At 45.8% G+C, this 22529-nt stretch overlaps 1 protein-coding gene across 1 annotated transcript in view; it reads right to left on the bottom strand.

Moving 5' to 3' along the window:
* Nucleotides 1-22529, bottom strand: part of LRRIQ1 (leucine rich repeats and IQ motif containing 1) — a 399791-nt gene that overhangs the window by 328394 nt on the left and 48868 nt on the right. The window contains exon 7 of the mRNA XM_075342423.1: nucleotides 14578-15714. Within this exon, the coding sequence (XP_075198538.1) occupies nucleotides 14578-15714 (1137 nt within the window). The remainder of the gene's footprint in view (nucleotides 1-14577; nucleotides 15715-22529) is intronic.

Raw genomic sequence — 22529 nt, 5'->3', positions numbered from 1 at the left:
GACTGCATGTCATATCCTCAATTTGGCCAGAGAGTTGCTCCATGTCTTCATCCTCCTCCTCGTCATAGTCCTCCACTGTGATGAGACGAGGCTGGGCTGTGTGTTATCACCCACACCCACTACTGTTTCTTGCTCAAACTCATCGCGCTCCGCCTGCAATGCATCATGGTTGTTTTTTCAGCAGAGACCATTTTAGAAGGCAGAGAAGCGGTATGGTGACGCTAATAATGTCGTCATCACCGCTCACCATCTTGGTGGAGTCCTCAAAGTTTTGGCGGATGGTACATAGGTCGGACATCCATCTCCACTCCTCAGGTGTTATGTGTGGAGTTTGACCCATTTCCCGACGGCTTAGGTGATGCAGGTACTCAACAACTGCCCTCTTCTGCTCACATATCCTGACCAACATGTGCAGAGTTGAATTCCAACGCGTGGGGACATCACACACCAGTCTGTGAGCCGGAAGATGCAAATGGCGCTGAAAGCCGGCAAGGCCGGCTGAAGCAGTAGGTGACTTTCTAAAATGTGCAGACAGGTGGCAAACGTTTACCAGCAGATCAGACAGCTCTGGGTATGACTTTAGAAACTGCTGAACCACGAGGTTGAGCACATGGGCCACGCATGGAACATGTGTCAGCTGGCCTCGCCTCAAAGCTGCCACCAGGTTCCGGCCATTGTCACACACAACCTTTCCTGGCTTTAGGTTCAGAGGTGTGAGCCAGTGATCTGCCTGCTGTTTCAGAGCTGTCCACACCTCTTCTGCATTGTGGGGTTTGTCACCTATGCAGATTAGCTTCAGCACAGCCTGTTGCCGCTTCGCCGAGGCAGTGCTGCAGTGCTTCTGTGTCGCCCTGGACAAGCCAGGGGCCACAGAGCACAACACTTACACACCCCACACTCCCTGCAGGCATATCATAGTCAAAACACAAAATCCTTGTTGCCTTCCCCAGGGGCTGTTGTCCACACCAGGGGGTGGAGCCAGGCGGTTGGTCTCCACCCACCAAGGAGGAGGGAAAACACAGGCAGTGAGAGTTAAGCTAAGGAAGTGGAAGGAGGAAAGTAGTAGAGAGGAGAAAAGTGACAGCAAAGAGCCTGAAGTTGGTCCGGGTGTGTGGCCCGGACAGGACAGCAAGGTTGGCAGGATGTGGTGACCGTCTGCAGTGGAGGTCGATTGGAGTCTGCCGTAAGGACCGTGGACGGGTGGTGACCCGGCCGTACCGGACCGGTATACAAAGAGAAGCCAGCACCATTGGCAGGGGCCTTTCGGATCCCGGCAAGGCTTGGTGTCGCCGTGAATTTGCCAAATCCGTTAGTGAAGGGGACCTCAGGGTTTCCAAACAGCCAAGTCCCGATAGAAGGCAACCGTCCAACCGTGAAGGGGAGACACCGCCACCGCCAAGGGCAACCGTCTCCCAGGGCCAGCGCCTGTGTGCAAAAGGGGCTCCTCCGGCCCATATCCAGGTCGGGGAGCGGGTTACCGGTGGGAAACCATCACTACCAACACTGAACTTAGGTGCAGGGAGAGACAGTCATCACTAACCTGCGGGGAGGAACAACCGCAGCCGTCCGAGGGACCCGTCCACCCAGCCACTTGTTTTACCGTGAACTGTGTCATCATCATTGGGCTGAGTGAGTACCTCTGTGCCGTGCGGCACAGCGCTGCCCCTGCGACCCTGCACCTCATCAGGCCCCGCAACCCGCCTGTCATCCATCTCTACCCCATCACCGGGCCCCGGGACAACCAACCCCCCTACCCACGGAGGGGAGAAATAACAACAAAGCTGCTCCCTGTCACAGGCTACCGGGATCCCCGTCCAGAGCAGCGGTGGTGTCCACACAATCACCACAACCGTGGGTGGCGTCACGGACAATATCCCCAAAACCCAAACGACCCCTTTTCAATCACGGGCGATGAGCGCCGCTCGAGTCCCCGGGATCCGGCCATCGCTCGAGCCACCGAGCAGCAGCAGCCGTAGAGCAGCGGCAGCCGGACCCGAGCAGTGGGAGAGCGCAGCGTCCCCTCCTCCGCCCGCGACACTTCCAGCTTGGGACTGGTGTGGAGGGTAAAGTGGATGAGGATGCGCAGGAGGAGGAGGAGGCTGAGGAGCATGACATTCCGGAGCTGTAGAGTGTGGGTGAAACCCTGACTGAGGTAGGGCCTGCAAAACTTGGTGTGTGAAGGACGTGTTCCGTCCCTCGCTCAGACTGGGTCCCAGCTTCCACAATATTAACCCAGTGTGACGTCAACGAGATGTAGCGGCCTTGACCACATGCACTTGTCCACGTGTCTGTGGTTAGGTGGACTTTGGCTGAAACAGCGTTGTTCAGGGCACGTGTGATGTTTTGTGATACGTGGTTATGCAATGCGGGGACGGCACACCGGGAGAAATAGTGGCGGCTGGGGACTGAGTAACGTGGGACAGCTGCCACCATCAGGTCGCGGAATGCTTCTGTCTCAACCAGCCTAAAAGGCAACATTTCCAGCGCAAGCAGTCGCGAAATGTTATCATTTAGAAGTGTGGCATGTGGGGCGTTGGCAGTGTATTTGCGCCTGCGTTCAAAGGTTTGCTGAATGGATAACTGAACGCTGCGCTGGGACAAGGACGTGCTTGATGCTGGTGTTATTTCTGCGTGGGCAACTGCAGGTGCAGGGCCGGAGGAGGCTTGTTCGCGGACAGCATGGACAGGGGATTGGCTCGCATGCACAACAAGCAAAGACGTAGCAGTGACATCAGCAAGCACTGCTCCTCGACTCTGTTGTACATCCCACAAAATCGGGTGCTTGGCTGTCATGTGCCTGATCATGCTGGTGGTGGTCAGGCTGCTAGTTTTGGTACCCCTGCTGATGCTGGCACGGCAAGTGTTGCAAATGGCCTTTTTAGAATCATCTGGAGCCAACTTAAAAAACTGCCAGACTCGGGAAGACCTAACATTTGTACAGGCACCTTGTGTCGTGTTGTTCCGGGGAACAGTTGCCTGACGTCTGCCTGGGGCCACCACCCTGCTTCTTACTGCCTGTTGGGATGATACGCCTCCCTCCCCCTGTGCACTGCTGTCCTCGCTCTGCATATCCTCCTGCCAGGTTGGGTCAGTTACTGGATCATCCACCACGTCGTCTTCCTCTTCCGCACCCTGCTCCTCCTAACTTCCTGACAATTGTGTCTCATCATCGTCCACCCCTTGTTGAGACACGTTGCCAACTTCGTGAGAACGTGGCTGCTCAAATATTTGGGCATCTGTACATACAATCTCGTCATGGCCCACTTCAACAGGAGCTGGCGAGAGGTCAGAATGTGTGAATGGAAACGTGAACGAACAGCTCTTCCGAGTGTCCAAGTGTGGGATCAGTAATGTCCGTGGACGTGTACTCGGCCTGGTGGTAGGAAGGAGGATCAGGTTCTGAAATGTGCGGTGCAGTATCACGGCTACTGACACTTGACCGTGTGGAAGACAGAGTGTTTGCGGTGGTGCCAATCTGACTGGAAGCATTATCCGCTATCCAACTAACAACCTGTTGACACTGGTCTTGGTTCAAGAGCGGTGTACTGCTGCGGTCCCCAAGAATTTGGGACAGGACGTGCGAGCGAGTAGATGTGGCCCTTTGTTGTGGCGAAATCAGAGCTTGCACACGACCTCGGTCTCTGCCTGCACCACCATCACGTCCACTTCCTTGTTCGTTGACAACGCCCTTGCGCATTTTGCCATTTTGCAATGCTGTGCTGATGTGTATTCACTAGACTTGTGCGTTATATCCAAGTTTTTGCAAAACGCACACAAGTGCAGCGGAAAGCTGCCACCAACAGGCACACACGTGCGGTTTTTAAATGCAAGCACGGAGGCACTAAGAACCTAACAGGTCTCTATCCAGGGACAACGTGGAGCCTCCCAATTTTTGGCTGCCCTGCCAAAGGGCTATACTACAATAGACCCATTTCCTTACAATAGGCACTTCAGGTTTACAGGCCCTCATGCACGTCTCTATCCAGGGACAACGTGGAGCCTCCCAATTTTTGGCTGCCCTGCCAAAGGGCTATACTACAATAGACCCACTTCCTTACAATAGGCACTTCAGGTTTACAGGCCCTCGTGCACGTCTCTATCCAGGGACAATGTGGAGCCTCCCAATTTTTGGCTGCCCTGCCAAAGGGCTATACTACAATAGACCCACTTCCTTACAATGGGCACTTCAGGTTTACAGGCCCTCATGCACATCTCTATCCAGGGACAATGTGGAGCCTCCCAATTTTTGGCTGCCCTGCCAAAGGGCTATACTACAATAGACCCACTTCCTTACAATGGACACTTCAGGTTTACAGGCCCTCATGCACATCTCTATCCAGGGACAATGTGGAGCCTCCCAATTTTTGGCTGCCCTGCCAAAGGGCTATACTACAATAGACCCATTTCCTTACAATAGGCACTTCAGGTTTACAGGCCCTCATGCACGTCTCTATCCAGGGACAACGTGGAGCCTCCCAATTTTTGGCTGCCCTGCCAAAGGGCTATACTACAATAGACCCACTTCCTTACAATAGGCACTTCAGGTTTACAGGCCCTCATGCACGTCTCTATCCAGGGACAATGTGGAGCCTCCCAATTTTTGGCTGCCCTGCCAAAGGGCTATACTACAATAGACCCACTTCCTTACAATGGGCACTTCAGGTTTACAGGCCCTCATGCACATCTCTATCCAGGGACAATGTGGAGCCTCCCAATTTTTGGCTGCCCTGCCAAAGGGCTATACTACAATAGACCCACTTCCTTACAATGGACACTTCAGGTTTACAGGCCCTCATGCACATCTCTATCCAGGGACAATGTGGAGCCTCCCAATTTTTGGCTGCCCTGCCAAAGGGCTATACTACAATAGACCCACTTCCTTACAATGGGCACTTCAGGTTTACAGGCCCTCATGCACATCTCTATCCAGGGACAATGTGGAGCCTCCCAATTTTTGGCTGCCCTGCCTAAGGGCTATACTAAAATAGACCCACTTCCTGACAATGGACATTTAATGTTTTGAGGCCCTCATGCACGTCTCTATCCAGGGACAACGTGGAGCCTCCCAATTTTTGGCTGCCCTGCCAAAGGGCTATACTACAATAGACCCACTTCCTTACAATGGGCACTTCAGGTTTACAGGCCATCATGCACGTCTCTATCCAGGGACAACGTGGAGCCTCCCAATTTTTGGCTGCCCTGCCTAAGGGCTATACTACAATAGACCCACTTCCTTACAATGGGCACTTCAGGTTTACAGGCCCTCATGCACGTCTGTATGCAGGGGCATTGGTGAACCTCACAATTTTGGACTGCCCTGGCAAAGGAAAATACTACAAAGACTCACTTCCTCAAAATGGGCACATTAGACTCAGAGGCCTTTATGTACGTCTCTTCTCAGGGACATCGGAGTGCCACACAATGTTTTACGTAAAATCTTTCATGTATTAATCTCAAAAAGTAACATACATTAGCTCTATCTCACTATTGGGTATGTGCCCTTAACATTTCCGCCATGAAAATTCATTTTGGTGTCATTTTTGAAGGTTTTCTGGTGAGTCCGTAAAAATGGCGTAAAACGCGGACAAAATTGTTCACAGCTGTGACTTTTGAGTGATAAAAGCTTCAAGGGATCTTCCCCATGCTGTTGCCATGTCATTTGAGCACTCTTCTGAGACTTTTGTGCCATTTTTAGGGTTTCTACATGCTGCCGGGGGTCATTTCACAAAAATACTCGGGTCTCCCATAGGATAACATTGGGCTCGGTGCTCGGGCCGAGTACACGAGTTTCTTGGGATGCTCGGCCCGAGCCTCGAGCACCCGAGCTTTTTAGTACTCGCTCATCACTAATAGATAGATGGATAGACAGATAGATAGATAGATAGATAGATAGATAATAGATAGATAGATATATAGATAGATGGATGGATAGATAGTTAATGGATAGATAGATAAATAGATAGATAATGGATAGATAGAAAGATGGATATATGAATAGATAGATAGATAAATAGATAGACAGATAGATAAATAAATCGATAGATAATGGATAGATGGATGGATGGATAGACAGATAGATAGATAGATGGATAGACAGATAGATAATGGATAGATAGCTAGAAAGATGGATATATGAATAGATAGATAGATTATAGATAGATATATAGATAAATAGATAGACATATAGATAATGGATAGATAGATGATAGCTAGATAGATAGCTAGAAAGATGGATATATGAATAGATAGATAGATAGATAATGGAGAGATAGATTATAGATAGATAGATAGATAAATAGATAGACAGATAGATAATGGATAGATAGATGATAGATAGATAGATAGCTAGAAAGATGGATATATGAATAGATAGATAGATAGATAATGGAGAGATAGATTATAGATAGATAGATAGATAAATAGATAGACAGATAGATAATGGATAGATAGATGATAGATAGATAGATAGATAGATAGATAGATAGATAATGGATAGATAGATAGATAGATAGATAGATAGATAGAAAGATGGATAGATGAATAGATAGATTGAAATAACGCAGTTAGCTGCAGAAAAGAAGTGACATACTCATTCTTTTTCTCAAGAAAATCTACAGAAAGAATTTTTTTGAGAAATAAAACGCAGTGTGCGCACAGCTAATTTTTTTTTTCATAGGTTTTGTTGGGGAATGTCTGCAGAAAGGCACCATTTTCTCAAAAAAATTCTGTAGCAAAAACGCAAAAAGAGCGGGTAAAAACGCAGTGTACGCACAGGGCCTAAGGCATTTTACTAGGGCACGCGCAAACACACACAGACACACAAAAACTCGGCTGAGGTTAGAAGTGCAGCTTAGCATAAAAATAATGCTACAAGACTGATAACTCGGCACAGGAATTAAAGAATATTTTTTTTCCATTAAAGTAGTCAAAATCTAGCACTTCTTGGCGCTGGCCTTCCATGCAGTCAGATGGCAGATGTGTTCTGGCTAGATCTTCAAGCGTTAGATACTTATGTAATCACACCTGTCACGTTGTTATGGAGCAAAACTCCTTTTCATTTCGCTGCAGTAACCCACATATCACTGTAAGGGCACAGTGCACAGAACTGGAAACAATTTTGCAGATTCATCTGAACACGAGCTAAAGTGCCAATTGGTGCTTTTACAATGTGTCTCCATATGTGTTTTAATACGTTATGTAGCTAAATTATACGCACTTAGGATATTACTTGCTGCAAAACCACAAAACTTTCAATTTCCTGTGCTTTCTATTTCGTAGAACAAAGCAAAAAAATGTGTTCTGGACATTACAGCCTATAATTATTTTCAGGCTAAAATCAGTAAACATTTACCATTTCATCTAAGCAAATACAGTGTAATAAATAAAGTGCAGTTAAAGTAAATGTGCATGGAAAGACAATGAGCAGGTCAGAACGGCATGAATGAGCGTCATCCTACAGAGAAAGGCCGTGACCAAAGAATCGGAAGTGCCGCCATTGCTGCCCACATAAGCAGGTCACAGAGGGCAAGAAAACATAAATCAAAATCTCAAAGATCCTATCCCAATATGTAGTAGGTGTAATAACAATATTAGCAAATCCCTCCAATAAGAAATGTAGCATAGTTCTCCTTATATAGCCATGTCTCTTACCTCATGTGCAGGGTATTGCAGTTTAGGTATCCATGGTTTCGACCACTCATAGTATTAGTTAGTTGCTAGTGGTCATAACCATGCATACCTAAGCAACTAAAATGTCCTGCAGACATCTGGAGATGGGAATATTCCTATAATGTCAGAAAGCCTTTTTTCATAAAAATGCATGCTCACGATCACTGCCCTTGAACAGACCATGATCAGCTATTGAAAGAGCAAAGGGCTTGTTTGTCAGCTGTGGGCCCTATAGTAATCGCCCCCAGCCTGTGTGACAGCATCTGACTGCTTGTAATCACAGACCCTGTCTGCAGGTGACTATCATGGTGTAAAAATAAATAATTAAATTGTCGTAAGGTCCTCCCATATTATGATACCCAGCACAGATAAAGCATATGACTACAGGCTGCAGCCCTCAGCTGTGCACATGATTTTGGCTGTGTATCAAAATAAGAGGAACCACATGCAGCTTTAAAAAAAAAAAAATATATATAATATATTTTAAAAACCGGAGTGCGGTTTGCCCCCGTACAATTTCTCAGGCTGGGGAGACCCATGCTAATTGGGCCCCCACAGCCTAAAAAAAGAAGCAGACCGTAGTCACCCAGGATTGTCACATCCATTAGATGTGACAATCCCTGCACTTTACCCGGTTCATCCTGATTGCCCTGGTGCAGTGGCAATCGAAGTTAACCCCTTCAGCCCCTGGGCATTTTGTGTTTTTCCGTTTTGTTTTTTTCCTCTTTTTCTTCCGAGAGCTAAAACTTTTTTATTTTTCTGTCAATTTTGCCATATGAGGGCTTTTTTTTGCGGGACGAGTTGTACTTTTAAATGAAACCATTAGTTTTACCATATAGTATATTGGAAAATGGCAAAAAAATTCCAAGTGTGGAAAAATTGCAAAAAAAGTGTGATCGTACAATAGTTTTTGGGATATTTTATTCACTGTGTTCACTATATGGTACAACTGATGTGTCTATGTGATGCCTGAGGTCAGTGCGAGTTTGTAGACACCAAACATGTATAGGTTTACTTGTATTTAAGGGGTTAAAAAAAAATTCACAAGCTTGTCCAAAAAAAGTGGCGCATGTTTTGCGCCATTTTCCAAAACCCATAGCGTTCTCATTTTTCGGGATCTATGGCTCAGTGACGGCTTATTTTTTGCGTCTCGAGCTGACGTTTTTAATGGTACTATTTTTGCGCAGATGCTACATTTTGATCGCCTGTTATTGCATTTTGCGCAAAATTTGCGGCGACCAAAAAATGTAATTTTGGCATTTGGAATTTTTTTTGACGCTACGCCGTTTACTGATCAGATTAATTGATTTCATATTTTGATAGATCGGGCATTTCTGAACACGGCGATACCAAATCTGTGTATATTTTTTATTTTTTTAACCCTTTAATTTTCAATGGGGTGAAAGGGGGGTGATTTGAACTTTTAGGTTTTTTATTTTTTTTAAATTTTTTAAAACTTTTTTTTTAACTTTTTTTTTAATTTTACTAATCCCCCTAGGGGGCTATAGCGATCAGCAATCCGATCGCTCTGCCCTATCTGCTGATCACAGCTACAGAGCTGAGAACTACAGATTTGGTGCTTTACTTTCAATGCCGGCTTTATTCCGGCATTGAGAGAAAGTGACTCATGTTAGCTACAGGCATCATCACATGACCCTGTGCTAGCATGGCAACCACCGAAAGTCACGTGATCATGTCATGTGACTTCCGATGGGGGCGGGATAAGTCACTGTCATGGCGGCGCGCATATACATCTCGCTGCCAGATTTTGGCAGCGAGATGTAAGGGGTTAATGGCCGCGGGTGGAAGCGATTCCACCCGCGACTAGCAGGCACACATGTCAGCTGTTGAAAACAGCTGATATGTGCACGGATCGCCGCCGCCGCCTAGCCACGGCAGGGGGCGGGGATTAACTGCACACAATCCATGACGTACCCAGTACGTCATGGGTCAGCCCACATCTGCCACTAAGCCCTAGATTAGTAAAGAGAGGCGTCTATGAGACCCCCCATTACTAATCTGTAAATGAAAATAAATACACAAATGTGACGCCCTGGCAAAGCCAGGTTGTCACAGAAAGAGTTAATCCTCCTTGGTAACCTGATCCCACACCGGTGCAGCAGGACAAACCACATCCCCCCAGTGTAAGAGAAAAACAGAGCAGAGGGGAGGGGCTGGAGCAGAGTGTGTGGAGAGACAGACAGGAGAGGAGTCTGGAGTTGTAGCTCCCAGGCTGATAGAGAAGTGTGCTCCGAAAGGGCCGGGACAGGCTGTTAGTGAGGAAGGGGCCAGAGGTAGCCGGGGCAGGGTAGTGGCCCGCCGGTACCTAGGGTGACCCGGATCACTGCAGGGGAGTGGATTCCCCGTTCCCGGCTGAGGAGAAAGAGGAAGAGAGTGGAGAGAGAGGCACCTGGCTGCAGGAAAAGAACAGGAGCTGCTGCACCGTGTGTGGGACACTAACACCCCCGTACCGAAGGCTGCGGACACTGGCAATTCCTAGTTTACCAGTGACTCTGTGTGAAATACTTGTGAGTACGCCCATGCCCTCGGGCACCGCACCGCAGCACTGCGCCCTGCTCCCTGCTTATCCCCGAACGGGCCCCGGGACCAACTGCCCCTACCCAAGGAGGGGTTAACATCCAAAGCTGCATCCCAACACCGTTCCCGGGAGTCCTTCATCGCAGCGGTGGGGGCACCTTCATCGCAGCGGTGGTGTCCACCATCACCACAACCCGTGGGTGGCGTCACGGACAATCTCCCTTACCAATCCCCTTTTCACTGTGGAGCCTGGGATCACAGACTGGGTCACGCCACCGTGATACCCACAGAAGTGACCTCGTGGCCCGGATCTGAGTACCCCTGGTCTCCGAGCGACACACAAACACCGAAAAAATTGTTTATTTAAAAAAAAAAATAAAAATACAAAAAAAAACCACCCTCTTTCACAAATTTATTAACCCCCAAAGCACCCAGGTCTGATGTAATCCACACGAGGACCCATGACAATTCCAGCTCTGCTACATCTGAAGTGACAGAGGGTAGCCATAGAATATCACCGCCTGCTGTGAGCTTCAGGCAGAGAACTAATGAGCCACCCGATGAGTGGTGACATCACTCAGGTTATTTGCAGTCACAGCTGGAGGTTCCCACGGTCCTCCACTTGTGATCACAGGTAACCTGACCTCAAGTGAGCTCACTGAGTGTACAAACCTGCATCTCCTGGCAGAAAACCGTGTTTTTTTTGCCAAGAGATGCAGATTTGGTGCTGTAATTTCTACACCATATTCCTGCACCCAATCTCCACCTCCTGGCAAAAAAATGAATCACTACCGCATGCGGTATGATGCAGTAATGATGCAATTTTTTGCCAGGAGGTGTAGATTGGGTGCATGAATATGGTGTAAAAAATTAATCACCAAATTTGCATCTCCTGGTCCAAAAATGCAAAAAAACAAAAACCGATTTTCATGCAGTTTCGGTGCAGGTTTTCTGCCAGGAGGTGCAAATTTGGTGCTGAAATCTGGTGCAGACATTTCAGCACCAAATTTGCACCTCATGGCAGAAAACTACAATGAAACTGAGTCAAAACCAAGTTTTTGCATTTTTTGGGATGAGATGCAAATGTGGTGCTAAACTTTTTACACCATTTTCATGCACCCAATCTACACCTCCTGGCAAAAACTGCATCGAAATCGCATGCGGCATTTTTTGCCAAAAAGTGCAGATTGGGTGCAGAAATATGGTATAAAAATTTCAGCACCAAATCTGCACCTCTTGCTAAAAATAAATAGCGGTTTTGTGCCAAGAGATGCAACTCTGTGATCTCAGGGACCTGAGATCACAGTTGGAGGATCATGGGAACCTCCAACTGTGACCGTGTAAAGTGCCGGAGAGGGGCAGTTGTGGGTGAGGCCTGTGGACCCCAACCCACCCCAGCACAATACAAACAAGGGGGGCAGAGTGGTGTAAGGAGTGAGTGTTGAGGTGATACCTTTCTGGTGCTGTCCTGAGTCCCGTTCACGTTCATGGGCCTTGCGCTCTGTACGATCAGGAAGGAGACCACCACCAGGTAAAACCTCCATAATGTTACTGAATAAACGTTGAACAGCTGCTTTCACTTTTCTGAAGGCAGATTCATCATCATCATCATCACCATTTACAGTCAATTATTTCTGTATTTCTGTACCCGGCTCGGCTCTACAGTGACAGCCTCTATGGGGCGATTTATCCTCCTATTCCTGACCCAATCCCTCAGCATAATGGTGGATCGTTCAGCGCAAAAATGGATGGACCAAGATGCCCTCCCACCTTGCCTGCATTCCCTCAGGTAGTGACAGGTGCCGGCCATATATAGGTGCGCCCAAATTCTCCTTTCTTTGCTCCCTGTTTTTACACTTCACTGCATACAAGCTGCCTTCTGTCTGGATCCTTCTTTCTTATCACTTCTCCAATCCTGCCTCAGTCACCTCTACACTGTCCTTTCCACTCTGCTTCATTCGACCCGGTAGGTCCTCTTTTCTTGTTCTGTTCACTCTTCCATCCTTTCCCTACTGTCTCTACCCTGGCAAACTCTGCCCTATATCTATTCCTGTGCTGGTGAACTACCTCCTCACTTAACCCCTGCTGCCCTGTCAACTCCCTATCCATCCCTTCTCACTAAGGGACCTGGGAACTAGTGACACCTGGTGGCAGCCATATCACAGGACAATACCTTACATTAATACAATAATACCATACAATGCAGTAAAAGAAAACACACACATATACTTTGCAATACCACAAGTCACCAGCTCAAAGTGGGGGTGGTAGGGCACTGGACACCCTCTTACAACCACAACTAACCTTAGTGACATCAATGTTCATCGTGCGGCTTAGTCTCTGCCTGAAGCTCACAGGGGATAATCATTGTTCTATGGCTGCACACTGTGCCTTCAGATGTAGCAGAGCTGGAATTGTGTGGATTATATTGAACCTAGGTACTTTTGGGGCTAATAAATTGCTGAAAGAGGGTGTTTTTTTTATATTTTATTTCAAATAAAGGATTTTTTTAGTGTTTCTGTTTATTTCCTTTCACTTACAGATTAGTAATGGGAGGGTGACAGACATCACCCATTACTAACCTAGGGCTTAGTGGCAGCTGTGGGCTGTTATTAACCCCTTATTACCCCGATTGCCACCGCAGGAGGGCAATCGGGATGAGCAGGATAAAGTGTCGGGATTCTAATGGATGTGACAATTCTGTGCAGCTGCAGGCTGCTATTTTTAGGCTGGGGGGAGCAATGAGCATGGGTCTACCCAGCCTGAGAATATTAGCCCCCAGCTGTCGGTTGGGGGCGCGTCTGACTGCAACTAATGACAGTCACCCGGACTGTCGGCGGGCGGGGGAAGCAGTGAATATGCATGAAGATAAATGAGAGGCCCCGGAAGAAAAGGGAGCTGCCTGAAAGCAGCTACAGCTTCGCCAGAGACTCGGCAAGAATAGCGGATTATATCTAATACTACTATACCCTCTACCAACATTTTTAAGTGCTGGATCCTGGTCTCCATAGACTTAGGTGGGGGCCGGCGTCCAGCCAGATATCTGGGATCAATTTTGGGCCGGAATAGATTTTTTTTGAAGTCCAGTTAGTCCCGCCGATCCCAGATATGTGAGAGTTCCCCCATCACTATAGGCTAAATATTTCCATGGAAACTCAGCTTCAAGGGGTTGTACTAAGTTCTTATGTTATGATCTATTTATAGGACAGGGGATAACTTACTAACTGTTGGTAGTCCTACCACTAGGACAAAAACAAAATTGAGCTCTATGGTGTCCTATATGAACTCTCTAGAGATCTGCTGAAGATAGCCAAGTACAGTTTTTAAACCATGATATCAATTTCAGCTACTATCCCTATGCGATCTAAAAAGAGGTTCTTCAGCATTTGCAGTGTAAAATATACAGTTTTGTGTTGCAAAACATCATAGTTCAGAGGTAACAGATAATTTCCTTTTTAACTGAATTAAGGGGAGTTTCAAACCAGTCAGTAATGTCCTTTAGGTTCAGTGGAAAATTAGCCATGGATCTGTATTCCACCATGGACTAAAGCGGGCTTTACACACTGCGATATCGGTCCCGATATCTCTAGTGTGGGTACCCGCCCCCATCTGTTGCGCGACACGGGCAAAATCGCTGCCCGTGCCGCACAACATCGCCCAGACCCGTCACACGTAATTACCTGCCCGGCGACGTCGCTGTGACCGGCGAACCGCCTCCTTTCTAAGGGGGCGGTCCGTGCGGCGTCACAGCGACGTCACTGAGCGGCCGCCCAATAGCAGCAGAGGGGCGGAGCTGAGCGGGACGTAACATCCCGCCCCCTCCTTCCTTCCACATAGCGGCCGGGAGGCAGGTGAGGAGAGCTTCCTCGTTCCTGCGGCGTCACACGGAGCGATGTGTGCTGCCGCAGGAACGAGGAACAACCTCGTTACTGCTGCAGTAACGATATTTGAGAACCCCCATGTCACCGAAGAGCGATTTTGCATGTTTTTGCAACGATGCAAAATCGCTCATCAGTGTCACACGCAACGGCATCGCTAATGCGGCCGGATGTGCGTCACAAATTCCGTGACCCCAACGAGTTCGCATTAGCGATGTCGTAGCATGTAAAGCCCCCTTAAGAGCAGATTTACAGAGACTGTGATCTGTAAAAGTAAAAGCATAGTTGATGTAAGATGGGCCTGGAGAGGTGCCACGCTTACCATGTGTGACATAAAAAGGACAGAAGAGGAGCTGGCCAAACAAATTTGCTAACTTTTCAGACTAAAAAATGTAATCAACATTCCATTTAACGTTATAAAAATTGCTATGACCACTTGCATACTTCTAAAAACATGAGTATATTCAATGCCAGAATAAAAAGCAGACTCTACCTGTTCCAGGTGCTGGCATGGACTGCTGTGCAGAATAAGGGCTTCCTTTAGCGGAGGTAGCTGTTTGGCTGCAGAGCTTTTCCTTTGTCTTGCTTTCTTAATCACAACCTTTTGGTTATCCCTCAAAATCTTGGACCAAGGTTTGCAGCATTTCATCCATGAAAGTCTCTTTGCCTCAGCTTGATCCGGCAGAACCCCATCATTTAGGGCTTCAGAAATAGATGAAGTTTCCTCTTTTGAGTGTCCTACAATTTGGCTTACGTCTAGTTCTTCTAAGTGGCCTGTGGTAGACATTGTACAAGGGACCAGTTCATCACCAGCAGAAATAACGGTCACACGAGTCAACATAGAAGAAGGGCTTTCCTTTTCGATATTCTTCTGCATATGCTGGGAATTTCTATCATGTACCAATGGAGAATTATTAGTGTCCATGTCTGATTCCCTGTTGACATCTCCAGGTTCCATGTCAAATGTTCTTACATCAATGTTGTTTTCACTGTTCTTTCCCTTCATTCTGACCCCTATTTTTTGTTGGATCTTGCTCTGTGATTCCTGATTTTCCTTCTCCTCAGACCCCTTTACAACTTTCTCAGCCGTGTTAAGGGTGAGATTCAGTTCTGCTTTGGGCTGACCTTCAGCTTGGCTCAAATTCTCCATAGCATATGTGAGGTTGTTCATTTCTTGTTTCCTTTTTTCTTCCAGTTTCATTAGTTTCACTTTCTCCAATCTCATTTTTTCTTCATTCTTCTTCTTCTCATATTCCCGCTGCCTTGTTTCCTGTTCAAAAAACTCTTTTCTTTTGGCTTCTTCCATTTTCTTTTTTGCAGTTTCCTCATTTTGTTTCTTTTCTTCATCTTTTCGTCTTTTCTCCTCAAGTTTCATCTTAATTTTCTCCTCTAGCTCTTTCTTTTCCATTTCCATTTTGTGCTGTAGTTCTTCCTTTCTTTTCCTATCTTCTTTTTTCTGCATTAATATAGGGGCGTACATTTTGTGTACCTGGTGTGCTCTGAACACTGCCTGAATTTTGACAGCTGATTTAGATTGCAGTTCTTCCAAAAGCCTTTTGGCGTTGGCCTTTTGTTCTTCAAAGGCATTTCTTTCAATGATCAAATCGGCTTCAATTTTGTTAATTCGATTCTAACAAAAAATAAATGTATCAAATATAAATAAATCCAGTTCAATAAGAAACACAAAAATATTGCAGATGTGCTTAAGCATAACCAGCATTTATTTGGACTGTCTATATAGTCATAGACTTCACTACTATTATGTTTACAGCACAACACTTAGATCAATGTGTACTTGTGTACATACAAATGACAAATGGACACAACACATACAAACAATTTGTGTATATGTGTAGGGAGAGACATTACAGTGGGTACGGAAAGTATTCAGATCCCTTTAAATTTTTCACTCTTTATTTTATTGCAACCATTTGGTAAATTCAAAAAAGTTTATTTTTTTTCTCATTAATGTACACTCTGCAACCCATCTTGACAGAAAAAAAACAGAAATGTTAACATTTTTGCAAATTTTAAAAAAAAGAAAGTGAGTCATAAGTCTTCAGACCCTTTGCTCAGTATTGAGTAGAAGCACCCTCTTTTTGAGCTAGTACAGTCATGAGTCTTCTTGGGAATGATGAAACAAGTTTTTCACACCTGGATTTGGGAATCCTCTGCCATTCTTCCTTGCAGATCCTCTCCAGTTCCGTCAGGTTGGATTGTGAACGTTGGTGGACAGCCATTTTCAGGTCTCTCCAGAGATACTCAATTAGGTTTAGGTCAGGGCTCTGGCTGGGCTAGTCAGGAATGGTCACAGAGTTGTTCTGAAGCCACTCCTTGTTATTTAAGCTGTGTGCTTAGGGTCATTGTCTTGTTGGAAGGTGAACCTTCGACCAAGTCTGAGGTTAAGAGCACTCTGGAAGAGGTTTACTTCCAGGATATCTCTGTACTTGGCCACATTTATCTTTCCCTCAGTTGCAACCAGTCGTCCTGTCCCTGCAGCTGATGCTGCCACCACCATGTTTCATTGTTGGGATTGTATTGGGCAGGTGATGAGCAGTGCCTGGTTTTCTCCACACATACCGCTTAGAATTATCACCAAAAAGTTCTATCTTCATCTCAGTGGTTGACCACTGAGGACTCTCTGTTCTTTTAAACAATTTTTTTATCTCTACTGGCTAACACGGTACAAAGATATATTTTACTTGTATCTTCATCTCATCAGACCAGAGAATCTTATTTCTCATAGTCTGGGAGTCTTTTATGTATTTTTTTGCAAACTCTATGCAAGCTTTCATATGTCTTGCAGTGAGGAGAGGCTTCTGTCATGCCACTCTGTCATAAAGGCCCAACTGGTGGAGGGCTGCAGTGATAGGTGACCTTGTGGAACTTTCTCCCATCTCCATACTGCATCTCTGAAGCTCAGCCACAGTGATCTTGGGGTACTTCTTTACCTCTCTCACTGTGGCTTTTCTCCCTCGATTGCTCAGTTTGGCTAGATGACCAGGTCTAGGAAGAGTTCTGGTGGTCCGAAACTTCTTCCATTAAAGGATTATCAAGGCCACTGTGCTCTTGGTAAATTCATTTAATGCCATTTGGCCAATTCATTTAATGCCATTTGGTAAATTCATAAAAGTTTATCTTTTACTCATTAATGTACACTCTGCACCCCATCTTGACAGAAAAAAACAGAAATGTAGAAATTTTTGCAAATTTATTAAACAAGAAAAACTGAAATATCACAAGGTCATATGTATTCATTCCCATTGCTCAGTATTGAGTAGAAGCACCCTCCTTTTGAGCTAGAAAGCCATGAGTTTTCTTGGGAATGATGCAACAAGTTTTTCACACCTGGATTTAAGGATGCCATTCTTCTTTGCAGATCCTCTGCAGTTCTGTCAGGTTGGAAGGTGAACGTTGGTGGACAGCCATTTTCAGGTCTCTCCAGAGATGCTCAATTGGGTTTAGGTCCAGGTTCTTGCTGGGCCAGTCAAGAATGGTCACAGTTGTTCTGCAGCCACTCCTTGTTATTTTAGCTATGTGCGTAGGGTCATTGTCTTGTTGAAAGGTGAACCTTCAGCCAAGTCTAAGGTTAAGAGCACTCTGGAAGAGGTTTTCTTCCATGACATATTTCTGTACTTGGCCACATTCATCTTTCCTTCAATTGAAACAAGTCATCCTGTCACTGCAGCTGAAAAACAGTATGATGCTGCCACCACCATGTTTTACTGTTGGGAGTGTATTGGGCAGGTGATGAGCAGTGCCTGATTTTCTCCACAGATACCGCTTAGAATTATCACCAAAAAGTTCTATCTTTATCTCATCAGACCAGAGAATCTTATTTCTCATTGTCTGGGAGTCGTTCATGTGTTTTTTTGCAAACTCTATGAGGGCTTTCATATGTCGTGCACTGAGGAGAGACATCCGTTGGGCTACTCTGCCATAAAGGCCCAACTGGTGGAGGGTTGCAGTGATAGTTGACTTTGTGGAACTTTCTTACATCTCCCTCCCTCTCTCTAGAGGTCAGCCACAGTGATCTTGGGGTTCTTCCTTACCTCTCTCACCAAGGCTCTTCTCCTACAATTGCTCAGTTTGGCTGGACGGCCAGGTCTAGGAAGAGTTCTGGTGGTCCCAAACTTCTTCCATTTAAGGATTATGGAGGCCACTGTGCTCTTAGGAACCTTGAGTACTGCAGAAATTCTTTTGTAACCTTGGCCACATCTGTGCCTTGCCACAATTCTGTCGCTGAGCTCCTTGGGTAGTTCCTTTGACCTAATGATTCTCATTTGGTCTGACATGAACTGTGAGCTGTGAGGTCTTATATAGACAGGTGTGTGCCTTTCCAAGTCAAGTATTATCAGTTTAATTAAACCCAGCTGGACTCCAACGAAGGAGTACAATCATCTAAAGGAGGATCACAAGGAAATGGATAGCATGTGACTCAAATCTGAGTGTATGAGCAAAAGGTCTGAATACTTATGAACATATGATATTTCAGGTTTTCTTTTTTAAAAAATTTGCAAAACTTTCTACATTTCTGTTTTTTTTCTCATTAATGAGAAAAAAAATGAACTTTTTTGAATTTCCCAAATGGCTGCAACGAAACAAAGAGTTCAAAATTTAAAGGGGTCTGAATACTTTCCGGAACCACTGTAGCTCCAGGTCTTGAGAAACAGAAATAAATCCTAACTTTAGACACTATAAATATGACCTGCTTCGAAGTTAAAGGGAATCTGTCACCAGGTTTTTGCTTCCTAAACAGAGAGCAGCATAAAGCATGAACAAGGACCCAGATTCCAGCGATCGGCACTTACTGAGCTTCTTGCTGTAGTTTTGACTGTAGTTTTGACAAAATTTATCTTTTGCAGGTCTGCTAGTCCTCATAATGATGAGATCCTGCTATGTAGTTCTCAATATTTAGGAGCTCCTCCTATCCCCACAACCCATAATTGAGTGGGAGCTTCCTGCCTATGCACAGTGTGGCAAAAACCTGGGCAGAAAAAGCCTCATTGTGGTTAGACAGAGCTTGTTATTTAGAGGATTACAATGCAGGAGCTCGTCATTCAGAAGAGCAGCAGAGAAAGCATTGTTTAATCTAAACAATAACAGCCGAATAAGTGATGCAGGGATAGAATCAGGATTTATAGCCCCTATTTTATGCTGCTCTCTCATGGGACAGCATAAACCTGGTGACAGATTCTCTCTAAACTTCACACCCCTGAAATCACTGAGTTCTCTCACAGCTACACACAATGCTTCTATTGTTCACCATTAAGACGTGATGAGTTGCCTGTAGCAAACCACTTTTAGCCAATGAACCTATATTACTTGCTCAATTATTTGAACCTGAAGGTTCACCGTCAAATATAGACAGTGTTCTCACCATGAACCCGGGTCAGTACCTTTCCCTGTCTTCTTTTTCTCTACAGGATTGATTTAACCTTGCTCACAGAGTGCTCTTATTGGCAATATTGGCACCTGTACTTGACATACTTACCGTGTGTAGCTTTTTATCTACAACTGTTATACCTCTCCCAGGGCACATGCCTTTATATATGTCAAAATAATGGTTTACAAACTATCATAATTTTTGTGTCTTTTGGTCATTTCACTTTTTTATATTTTCTTATTTGATTTGTTTTTTGTTTCTGCCCCATTATTATTTACTCCTAGTCTCTCCATGTACTGTTCCCAACCATTTGATTGTTTTTGATTTATGGTACCCGTGCGTCTCCATCTACATTTGTTAGTCTAGTTTCTATCTTTGTCATATGTTTTTTTCATGGTTTGTCAATTGGTGTTCTAATATTAAAATATTGAGTCTTGCATCTGTGCTTGGAATTTATGTGATGCTATCCCCCGGGCCAGAGAAAGCGCTCAAATCTTCCACTGATTGGTTATCATCCCTGGCTAAGGCTATGTCCGGTAATCACCTATTAGAACGGATCCCTTGGCAAAAAAGTTGTGCAAACAAAACGTTTTGTCCGTTTTAAAAGAAATGAATTTTTGCAAGATCTGTTTCTTTGCCATGGGAGTTAACACATTGCTATTTATCTTACATGTGAAGGTGATACACTACTGTAAGCAAAAAAACGGATCATTTACAAATGAAAGAAAAACAGATACCGTATTTTTCGGACTATAAGACGCACTTTGTTTCCTCCAAATTTGGTGCGTTTTATAGTCCGAGGCAGCGGCTGTGGAGTGGGATCACAGGAGGCAGGGAGGGTCACTGCCGCAGGAAGCCGGCGGCTGGAGAAACCACGTGAGCCCGCTGTTTAAAGTAAAGGAATATTCATTAACTGCTCCCCACTCACCTCTCTCCTCTCTCCAGTCAGTAAACGAATATTCATTAGCTGCTCCCCGCCCACCTCTCTCCTTTCTCTTCAGTCAGTAAATGAATATTCATTACCTGCTCCCCGCCCACCTCTCTCTTCAGTCAGTAAACGAATATTCATTAGCTGCTCCCCGCTCACCTCTCTCCTCTCTCTTCAGTCAGTAAACAAATATTCATTAGCTGCTCCCCGCCCACCTCTCTCCAGTGAGTAAATGAATATTCATTAGCTGCTCCCCGCCCACCTCTCTCCAGTGAGTAAATGAATATTCATTAGCTGCTCCCCACCCACCTATCTCCAGTGAGTAAAGAATATTCATTAGCTGCTCCCCGCCCACCTCTCTCCAGTGAGTAAATGAATATTGATTAGCTGCTCCCTGCCCACCTCTCTCCAGTCAGTAAATGAATATTCATTACCTGCTCCCCGCCCACTTCTCTTCAGTGAGTACATGAATATTCATTAGCTGCTCCCCGCCCACCTCTCTCCAGTGAGTAAACGAATATTCATTAGCTGCTCCCCGCCCACCTATCTCCTTTCTCTTCAGTCAGTAAATGAATATTCATTACCTGCTCCCCGCCCACCTCTCTCTTCAGTCAGTAAATGAATATTCATTACCTGCTCCCCGCCCATCTCTCTCGTCAGTCAGTAAACAAATATTCATTAGCTGCTCCCCGCCCACCTCTCTCCAGTGAGTAAATGAATATTCATTAGCTGATCCCCGCCCACCTCTCTCCAGTGAGTAAATGAATATTCATTAGCTGCTCCCCGCCCACCTCTCTCCAGTGAGTAAATGAATATTCATTAGCTGCTCCCCACCCACCTATCTCCAGTGAGTAAAGAATATTCATTAGCTGATCCCCGCCCACCTCTCTCCAGTGAGTAAATGAATATTGATTAACTGCTCCCTGCCCACCTCTCTCCAGTCAGTAAATGAATATTCATTACCTGCTCCCCGCCCACTTCTCTCCAGTGAGTACATGAATATTCATTAGCTGCTCCCCGCCCACCTCTCTCCAGTGAGTAAATGAATATTCATTAGCTGCTCCCCGCTCACCTCTCTCCTCTCTCTTCAGTCAGTAAACAAATATTCATTAGCTGCTCCCCGCCCACCTCTCTCCTCTCTTCAGTCAGTAAACAAATATTCATTAGCTGCTCCCCGCCCACCTCTCTCCTCTCTTCAGTCAGTAAACAAATATTCATTAGCTGCTCCCCACCCACCTCTCTCCTCTCTTCAGTCAGTAAACAAATATTCATTAGCTGCTCCCCGCCCACCTCTCTCCAGTGAGTAAATGAATATTCATTAGCTGCTCCCCACCCACCTCTCTCCAGTGAGTAAATGAATATTCATTAGCTGCTCCCCGCCCACCTCTCTCCAGTGAGTAAATGAATATTCATTAGCTGCTCCCCGCCCACCTCTCTCCAGTGAGTAAATGAATATTCAATAGCTGCTCCCCACCCACCTCTCTCCAGTGAGTACATGAATATTCATTAGCTGCTCCCCACCCACCTATCTCCAGTGAGTAAATGAATATTCATTAGCTGCTCCCCGCCCACCTCTCTCCAGTGAGTAAATGAATATTGATTAGCTGCTCCCCGCCCACCTCTCTCCAGTAAGTAAATGAATATTCATTACCTGCTCCCCGCCCACTTCTCTCCGCTCTCTTCAGTCAGTAAATGAATATTCATTACCTGCTCCCCGCCCACTTCTCTCCGCTCTCTTCAGTCAGTAAATGAATATCCATTACCTGCTCCCCGCCCACCTCTCTGCTCTCTCCAATCAGTAAATGAATATTCATTAGCTGCTCCCCGCCCACCTCTCTCCTCTCTCTTCAGTCAGTAAACAAATATTCATTAGCTGCTCCCCGCCCACCTCTCTCCAGTGAGTAAATGAATATTCATTAGCTGCTCCCCGCCCACCTCTCTCCAGTGAGTAAATGAATATTCATTAGCTGCTCCCCGCCCACCTCTCTCCAGTCAGTAAATAAATATTCATTAGCTGCTCCCCATCCACCTCTCTCTTCAGTCAGTAAACGAATATTGATTAGCTGCTCCCCGCCCACCTCTCTCCAGTCAGTAAATGAATATTCATTAGCTGCTCCCCGCCCACCTCTCT

This window comes from Anomaloglossus baeobatrachus, chromosome 4 (genome assembly GCF_048569485.1).
Source record: "Anomaloglossus baeobatrachus isolate aAnoBae1 chromosome 4, aAnoBae1.hap1, whole genome shotgun sequence".
Lineage (NCBI taxonomy): Eukaryota > Metazoa > Chordata > Amphibia > Anura > Aromobatidae > Anomaloglossus > Anomaloglossus baeobatrachus.
The sequence above is the reverse complement of the archived record's forward strand: the minus strand, read 5'-3'. Positions and strand labels throughout refer to the sequence as shown.